The sequence below is a fragment of the Corvus brachyrhynchos genome, unplaced genomic scaffold (genome assembly GCF_000691975.1).
Source record: "Corvus brachyrhynchos isolate BGI_N302 unplaced genomic scaffold, ASM69197v1 scaffold140, whole genome shotgun sequence".
NCBI lineage: Eukaryota > Metazoa > Chordata > Aves > Passeriformes > Corvidae > Corvus > Corvus brachyrhynchos.
In genome coordinates this window covers 585297-595257 of record NW_008235809.1, presented here as the reverse complement: position 1 = coordinate 595257, position 9961 = coordinate 585297, and the positions used below count along the sequence as shown (strand labels likewise).

General features: G+C 40.2%; 1 protein-coding gene across 1 annotated transcript in view; it reads right to left on the bottom strand.

Annotated features, from left to right (window-relative positions):
- GOLPH3 (golgi phosphoprotein 3) overlaps nt 1-9955 on the bottom strand; it is a 40204-nt gene extending 30249 nt beyond the window's left edge. The window contains exon 1 of the mRNA XM_017727363.1: nt 9889-9955. Within this exon, the coding sequence (XP_017582852.1) occupies nt 9889-9927 (39 nt within the window). The 5' untranslated portion in view covers nt 9928-9955. The remainder of the gene's footprint in view (nt 1-9888) is intronic.
- Nucleotides 9956-9961: the final 6 nt, after the last annotated feature.

Here is a 9961-nt window from a genome sequence, read left to right as displayed (position 1 = left end):
CCCCTGCAGCCGCGGGGGAACCATCGCACCTGCCCTGCTCACCGGGAGCCGCCAGCGCCCCTGCCGGCTGCGAGCGGAACTGCACCCGAGGGGAAATAGCCTGACAGCCGAGAAGGCTGGCACTGGGTTTGTGTTTGCTGTTACTGCCATAGTTGTTGTTGTTTTGTTTGACTGGTTATATACATATATATATATATATAGTAAAGAACTGTTATTCCTATTTTCCCACATCTTCGCCTAAAGGCTCTTGATTTCAAAATATAATAACTTGGAGGGAAAAGGGGTTATATCTGCCACTTCAAGGGGGGCCTCTGCCTTCCTTAGCAGACACCTGTCTTTCAAAACCGAGACAATCATACATTGATTTTCACTGCTTCTACAGATCAACTTGTTTTAAAACATTTGGTTAAACACATGACCCAGCTTCACTTGACATGAATGCATTCAGAGAAGGCTATTTTTTATGTATTATACAGACAAACAATGTATTTAATAACCAAAAGCAACAGTTTCATTTTTCAGATATCTCTAAAATGGATAACAAAGAAATTTCAGATCCAGTAAAAGAAATAGCTGGAAAAAACATTTTGAGGACATTATAAAGACAAAATAATTTTAGGAGACATTCATCCCTTTTACCAGTCATCAGTCAGAAATCACAGAATCATATCCCATGATATCCTGTACCCATAACCTCAGGTGGAAGGGAATCACAAGGATCATCAAGCCCAGCTTCTGGCCCTGCACAGGACACCCCCAACAATCTCACTATGTGCCCAAGACATTTCCAGAATCTCACTCCCCCCTACATCCAGTGTTGCCCCAACCCAACTGCAGAATCTGGCACTTGCCCTTGTTAAACCTCATGCAGTTAATGAAACCCAATCCCCTGATTTGTCAAGGTCTCTCTGCTGGGCTTCTATGACTTCCAGGGAGTCAACAGCTCCTCTCAAGTTGGAAACTCAATAATAACACTAAAAAGATAAAAACAAGATGCCCAAAACTTCCCTTTTTTTTAGCATTTACTTTAGTAAATGCTAAAAAAATATTCAAGTAAAACACTGCTATAGAAATACTCTGAATTTTCTCATGTGTCAAAGGAAAAATATTCAAACTTCAAGTCATGTGCAATTTAAATAAACTGGATTCCTCTCCACATTAGACTAGGTCTTTTTCAACCTACACCTAGCTAGCTCTTTCCTGCAGATCTGACTTTTCAAGTAAGCCACCACCTTCTCAACCCAGAAACTTGCAGGACATCTAATAATACATCCTAACCTATGAAACTTTTGAAAATTAAGACGAAAAAGGCAAGTCAGACTGCAGGGGTGTTTATTACTGGAATACTACAAGGCAAAGACTTTGATGTTTGACTCCAGTCCCTCCTGATTTCCTCTTTTCATGCAAATGAAATCATTAGTCATTTTACTGGAACATAAATTGTACTCTAGTTATAAATAGAAGGTAAGTTAGTGGGGGAAATCTCTGAAACGTTCTGACAGTCAAACACAGAAATACTTTAGGAAAGCACGCATACATATTCTACAAAGCGCAGTATTCTTGACAAGCAACTTGTCAGGTATTTGATTAACCTGCCACTGCATTTAGGAATAAGAAACACATAGCAACTGCTGTCAGGTGCTGAAAGCACTAAAGCCAAATGTTATTGCCCACGTTTTCAAGCATGTACACAGGCGAATGTTACACAGGCAAATCTCTCATTAAAATGAAGATAATAAACCTAAATTTGCTAAGGAGAAACCAACTAGCACACACATACTGCTGAGCCCTTATGAAGCCTCTGTTTAAATCAACATTTAAGAGTCTGACTGATCACTTAGAAATGACAAGACAAACTCAGAAGCCCAACTTTCCTCATGATTAAGTGTATACACAAGCAGATAATGACTTCAAATATTTGTATGACTCTTGCAAAGCCACCTTCCATCAGGGTCCAATCTCTATTCTGCATATTGGTGCAAAATTAAGACGTAATTAATTAGTTTGTTCAATAACCTTTGATTTCAACAAACAGATTTCTACTCTACCTCCTAAAGGCACTTAATGTAAAATCTCGTATTTATATGAAATAAATGTTTAATTAGAATTTAGTGTCTCCTAGTGCTGGGCTGAGCCTGGGTGGCAGCTGAGTCCCACATAACTGTTGCCCCAGTCACTTTGGCATGGGGGGAGAGAATGGGAAGACCTAAGTGAAAAAAACAAAAGTAAGTGATGCTAAACGCTTAGTACCTCCCACAAGCAGACTGATGCCCAGGCAGTCCCCAAGCTATGACCATCTACCCTGCTCTCTCTACTCTCTTTTTATTGCTGACCATAGCACTGCACAGCCGGGGGTATCCCTCTGGTTAGCTGGGGTCTGCCATCCTGGCTGTCCCCCCTCCCAGCCTCTTGCACACCCTACTGAGGGGGTGGCAGAGTGACAAACAGAGATGGCCTTGATGCTGTGCAAACACTGCTCAGCAACAGAAAACACAGGGTGCGTGTTATCACCACTGTTCTGTTATCAACATTGTTTTGGCCAAAAATAAAAAACATGGCACCATACTGGCTGCTATGACGAAAATCAACTCTACCCCAGACAGGTCCGATACATTTCTCTTAAAAACAGTAGGAAAAACTGAATCTGGTATGTCTTTCTAATACAGACAAAGCAGGTCCCTTATTGGCTAAATAAGAGATAGAGGTTTCACTAACTTTGACTAACTAGGCCACACTGATTAAAATATAATTCCCTCCTCCAGTCTTATAAATACAGTGTATCTGCCCCCAAATAAAACATCTACCCTCCTCTCTTCTACCTTTTCTTTTACAGCAGTCACAATTAAAAACACTGTAAAAGAAATAATACAGGTAAAATGCTGTATTATTTCAAACTGGGGAGATGCACAATGCTTAATTTTGAGTAATCTGCATCTGGTCGTTAATATGGATGGCATTCTAGAGTCATATTTTGGGTCTTCAAAAAACAGGGTACATAAGGGAGAGAGATTCCTCTTTTCTTTGTCAAATCTCACCCATCCTTCTTTCAGATTTTTTCAGAACAAGCTTCTAGTTTGTCACTTGTTTCACTTGTCCAGGTGCAAACAATTTTCAAGAAACAGAGTATTCCATAATAATGCCATGTCAACATCTTTGTTGTGAGATTAAATAAAAGTCCACCCACTGCACTCTTCTCACATTAAAAGGAACAAGTTCCTCCATTTAGTATTTAACATATACTAACTCCAAACTGAAAGTCTCAGCCATAGAAGCTGCTAAAGCAGGAATTCCATTTAAATACCCAGCTCAGGCAAAGTTGTTGCAGTTAGCCCTTCCTGAGCGATCAGTACAGACAGAACATCCACCTGACATTCACCTCAAGCTACACAATGAGTATCATATACCTGCCTGGGTCACTGTGCACTGCAGAAGACAGAACACTGAAATTACAACACAACATGTACAGAATGCTTCTCTCGTGGTAGAAACTGCCCAGTGTGGAAGCACCACGGTAAAACCAAGTGTCTATTGAAATAAAACAAATGAAAGTGCAATGTGCTGTGCTATACAAGAATGACAAGCTAATACAAACCTTTTTCTAAAACCATGTACAAAAGACAGCCTAGCAGCTAAGGACTCCAAATAACATAATTACATGATGCTATCTAGTAAGACCATAAAGGCAGACGACTAGAAAGCATAGAGCAAAAAGCAGCTCACAAGCGCTTAAAAGAGTATCAGCAAGAGAAAGATATGCAAAAAGCCTGACAGCTAATTTCCTAGTGTGATGAATAAATCATGTAACATCCACAAATAAAAAAAGAGCTTTGAATGTAACACCTTTCCCATTACAAAGATCTACTAGCTTATAGGGTGTATTATCTCAATGGTTCATCACAAACAGGGAAGGAAAAAGGGAAAAAAAAAAAAAAAAGGGTGAAATGCAGTAGTTTAGTATATGTTGTACTGGGAGAGATGGGAAAGACTTGGAATGCACAACGCCGGTTCACACAGACTAGCAGCTTAGCGATAGTACCACACACCTTTGTGCTCCTATTCATCCAGGCTTACATGCAGTGCACCTGGAGGAAGAGAGCAGTTGAGAACTGTGCAATCTCATAATTTTTATGTCTGAAAAGCACATGAGAAATCCTTCCGCAGTAAGATTTTATCAATAATTCTGAGAGAAAGCAAGTTACGAAATTTATCTAAGACCTCTTTGCAAGCTAGAAAAAAAACTAGTTAAAAGTGGCACATGGCTAGTTATTTTCTTCTTTTACTAAAAGTTATGAAAAAACCGACTGAGAATGTTGTCTGTGCAGCGGAACTCAAGCCACACATTTCTTCCAGACTAGCTTCCCCTCTTCCCAGTAATGCAACACAGGGATGAGTATGTGCTGTAGAAATTATTTGACCTGTAAGAAAGTAATTCTTAAATATACTGTCTGCAACACTTAGTCTGGTCATTTTGTACCCTTGCAAAAAAGTCCCACTACATGGACCTTGACTAACTGAAATAAGTGCTGTAATACTTTGTCCACATTAGGATCAAAGAACACCCGAAAAAATACCACTACTTCTTTAATACAAAGTATTATTTCCAGTGTCATGATTATTTCCCTTCTAGCAGTAAAGAGCAAAACTTTCTTATATATACTTCATGCAAAATTTTTAATAAAAGCAGCTTCCTATAGGGAGAGGAGGAAGAGTTATGGTGTGTTTTTATGAGCACTCAAAGCTTTGTTTAAGAGCACTTAAAAAAGTGGAAATCACTACTAAAAACGCTCTGACAATGTTTTTGTCTTTGCCCTACTCTAGACAGCTTGCCATAAAAAAGGGACTTTGCCACACTCAAACTTATCCATAGAAAAACAATATAGATTACAGATCAACCATGCTATGAGAGCAGGGATAACCACACCAACTGCATGCAAATGATTCAAAATCAGCATATCCTCCAAAGAGCCCAAAAGCAGGATTTATTCAGCAGCATGGTAAAGAGGCACTTCACTCATCTTGTAGCAAAGAGAATTGGGGTACTCCTCCTCTCACACCTCCTATCTTCTCCTAGTAATTTATCTACGTAATTTCTCCTGTAATTTATCTATGGACATGAGATAAAAAAATTAAAAAGACCAAAAAGGTAGGCAACTATGAAAGAAAGAATTTTTCACCACAGACATTACACACTTTGTTGTTATTAGGCCCTGAACATTTGAGAAAAAGCATGTCTTTGTCCAGGTTTCAACACATTCATACATCACTCTTCAACTGCAATGCGAATGAATTCCCAGTAGATTCCTCTTCAACTTACACTTGTTTGCCTCAGAAATTTTCCACCAAAACTTGGGCGCTTCTAAGTTGACATTCAGCCTCTTGCTAAAACTTTTTTTAATGAGAGGAAAAAAATACTAAAAAGGATACAAAGAAGACTTTTCAAAATCTGTTAAGGCAAATCCCCTCAGACTTCTGCATCATACTATCAGTTTCAGTAAGTCAAATCTTAAGAGCAGGAAAAACACCACCCACATTTCAAATGTTTTCAAAATTCCTATGTCACCTTTCACAGAAGTACCTTTAGGACTAAAATATAACATTCAGAAACCAAGTCAGACACTCATATTTGTAAGAATAATAAAGAAACTACATTTTAGTACTAATCTGATCAATACAGAATACCCCATCTGAAGCAGGCACACTAGTTCCCTAGTAGCTTATTTCAATACAATGAAAAATATCATAAGCTGGAAACCTTCATGTGACCTCTGTGGACACAAAGCTATGCTGCAAAACCAAATCTTCAGTAATTAATGAAATTTTTGAAGGCCAAACATGAGCAACAAAGATCCAAGATAATTTCTGTACCCAATAATGTGATTTAACACTACCTCACTTCCACAAATGACATCTAAGTCTTCAGCTAAGAAAGGGTAAAAAATCCAAGAAATATTTAACATTGTGGTAGACTGCAGTAGCCAGATATTTTTCAGCATACTTTACATGAGTATTCTTTCAGCAAGTAAGGAATTAGTTACAGATCAAATAAATATTTTATCTTAGTGTGCCAGGTCTCTCTAGCTGCTTCAATTTGTTTAGCTGTGGCAATTGCATAGACGATAAAAGCAGGTGAGTGCACTGCTGTATTTGAATAGATTCCCAACAAGTACCAAGAGAAAATTTCAAAAACGTGGGGAAAAAAACCCCAAACCCACAAGCAAAAGAAACACTACAAGGATGAAATTCAATGGAGCAACAGTTACACAGCAGGGCCACCTCACAACCTCTCAATTTTTATGGGATTGAATTACAGGATGTCTGGAGGACCTGTAATGAACTGCCTACCATGTACTCATCCCTTAGCTATCATTTTTAAGTAAGTTAGAATATAACTTCTAATATTCATCACTCCCTTCTGTTGCTTCAGTAGTTCTACACTGTAACTCCCTTTTCCTGTGGCTTTGACCTATCCTGTCACAATACTGTTTTTTTACCTAATACTGGTTTACTTCAGTGCATGCTTTTTATTCCTACAGCAACTGGCTATTGCTCTGCTTTAAATGGATGAACCTGACTCTCTTTTCCAGACACATTTCTAAAGGGTTTCCAAATACATGCAGGTAATTGTGATGGTTCCCTGAAAAACTTTAGTAATGTATTTTCTTCCAGTTTATTACCTGCTCCTCCAAGGACACCGCATCTGTCATGTTATGCAACCATGCAAATATTTCAGCACATATCCCTTATAACCTGTCTTGACTCTGGAACACAGAAATAGTCAGGTGTACACAGAAAGAAGATAGCGATGTAAGAAGAACTGTTGGTGGAAAACAGCAACCAGAACAGACACGTTACGTACAATTGAATTAGGCCAACCTGGTGGGGGACACAACATTAACAAACAAAAAGGCCATGTCCAAGAAGCATGTTCAAACGCATTTAATTGTGTTCACACATAAGGAATCGGATTGAGGGGCGGTGTGTTTGTTTTACATCTGCCAGAAATTCCCATGGCTGAATCCATACTGCAGCAGCAACCAGACAACAACTCAAGAGTCTTGCTGTGGTTGTTTATGACCATTGCACGACCCTGAAAGCAGGATTCACATGAATATCTAACAATCTCCTGGAAACACTGAACTCATCAATACATCACTAATGGATCTTCCTGAAAAACTGTTTCCTAATAGCAAAGACTCCTCCATGTACACTTAGAAATTATACAGGTAGCTCCATATATGTGAGGTATTTTGTATACGATTTACATGAAGTTAAACCATATTCACTAGTGTTTAATTTCATTTAAAAAATCACCTGAAAATCTGAAAGCTATGTCATCAATGCATTATCACTGACTTTTCTGAGAAAGCAGCTTTTTTTAGGGAAACATGTTCTTCGGCAAAAACAGAGTCCTTGATTGGCCAAAGAATGCTCTTTGGCCAATCCAGTCTACTTTTTGTATTTTTTTCTTACATTAAACATTAAATTGCTCTATCCTGTTGGAATAAACAGGAAGGATGTTCTCAGCTTTAAATTTACAGGCTTTCAATTGAGCTTGCATCTCAAAAACCTGCCTTTGCCTGTCCCTTAGACTTTGTATAGTTTCACAACTACACTTTACAGACCCTATATTCCTCTCCTCTGCTTGCTCTCTTGAGAAAGTCTCACTCAAATGTTACGGTAAATCAGTTCTACTGGAAGTAAAGACTTTGTAAAAAACATTTCCATATGTGTAAAGTAAGTTAGTTCTGCTTACTTAACATTAGAACAACAGAGAACAAAAAATAACTCATCTTGGAAAACGAGCCTATAGTTTTACTTCCAGTTTTGGAAGGAAAACACATGACAAGTGCTTTGAATAGTGTAGCCTGTACATAGGGGCACAAGCAGACCCAGAACCAAAGCCCAAATCCCCATGCTTCTTGTCTAACAAAGCTCACAAACAGGATGTGCTACAGTCCCAGCATCTAAGCCCCCTGTCCTAGAGATGACATTTTCATTCTTTTTGTCCGATGTCTCCACCGCAAAATCCCAAGGGAGTTATGGATATCCATGCCACTGTAACCATTCAGTTCCTTCTTCTATACAAAGGAATATTAGGTCAATGTATGTCACTGCTGTACTCAGCAAAGTCAGATAATTCATAACTTTGATGCCCACCATTGCAAAGCTAGACTTTTAGACCCGATGTTAACTATTGCCTTTTGATACGCCACGAAGACTTGTGCCACATACTCCTCCTAGGCAGACACAACGCTCCCTACCATGAAATCTTTACAGCATAATGCCCACAGATTCAGCAAATTTAACACACAGGCCTGGTTAAAAAACAAAGAGCTGTAAGATCACCCAGTTTATACCACCTTCCCAAGGTAAGGCATCCCAAGGCAATCCTGACAGCAATTGCTCTTGCCACTCCTAGTTTACTTTCCCCCAACTACTCAGGCGTGTAGAAAGAGAAATGCTCATATGCACAAGCCTTCAATTTCACAGGTAGAAGAAGAGATCACTGTCTACTGAGGTTATCAGGATGCCACGGCAAGGTCCACCTGAAAAAATGGGACTACAAGAATATGCCCTGAAACACACAGCCTGAGAGAGAAAAGAAATGGTATTGTAGCAGGTATACGCACAGATCACAGAGTCACAGAATAAGCTGGGTTGGAAGGGACCCACAAGGATCGAGTCCAGCTCCTGGCCCTACACAGCACCATTCCCAAGAGTCACACCATGCACCCAAGAGTACTGTCCAAACACTGCTTGAACTCAGTCAGGCTTGGTGCTGTGACGTGTTAAAAAAGCAAATTTTAATCAAGAAAGCCACTCTTTATTCACTATCAACCAGTAAATTTTAGATGCAATGCCCTATCAAAGAACATATAACTTATCAGCTTCCCTCCCCCATTACTTTGTCTTCCTGAACATGGAGAGTTTCAAGAGACTTCCATTCAAATCAACGAACCGGATTAATTTACTCGTCACGCAAAAAAGAAAATCACGTTGCTTAATCAAATCCATACTATATTTCATATCTAAAACAAAGGTGTATTACACTTCGTTATACACGTCAAATTAAACTGCTTCCCTGACAGAACTGACATTCTGCAGTGTGTGTGCTTTCTATATTAATTGCCTCTTTCAAACGAAAAAAAAATCCAACACACCGGTGGAAGTACACGCTCCCCAAATGACTTAGTCACAGTATCATGGTAAACTTTTAGGCTACTAAATCAGTAAAAACACAGAATTATTTAATAATGCCATTTCTTCATTTTGACACACTTCTCATTACTCACGGCCCATTTTTGTCATATAACCCTCCCCCCAATTTTATGGTATTTTTCACATGCATTACTCTGCAAAGTCTTAGTAGAAAAGGGCTGCTCAGCATCCTAGAGCACCGGAGGACCTCGTAAGTACCAGAGTCCTGTCTGACAAAACCCACAGGAGTAGAGGGATCTCCCATATTAGAGCTATGGGTAACCTGAACGAGGATGAATGTGCCAGGTTCACCCAGGCCTTCATGCCCAACGCTGGCCTAAAGCCCCGGCTCCCATATCCAGGTCCCTATCTTGCCCCAGGCTCTCTGTATTCCCTCCCATATGTATTTATATGACAGCTCCTCTGCGAACCCCGCAACCGAAGGGCAGCGCTACAAACTCTGCCGGGTTCCCCCTCCCCAAAATCCGTGCACCTTTTCCCTACCTCCTCCAAAACACCGAGCTTATTACAGCCACATCACGTCCCCCGTCCCCTCCGTCCCCAAGCCCGCAGCCACACTCACCTGCAGCGCCCTTGACCCCATCCCACCATCAGGCTCCTCTTCCCCAAAGCACCCCCCAAAAACCGGTGTCCCCTCGGGCACCCCCTGTACAGCGTCCCCGGCCGCACCTCACGGTCCTTGAGGCCCAGCAGCAGCACCTCCTCCATGAGGGTGAGCCGCGTTTCCTTAGAATCGCCCTTC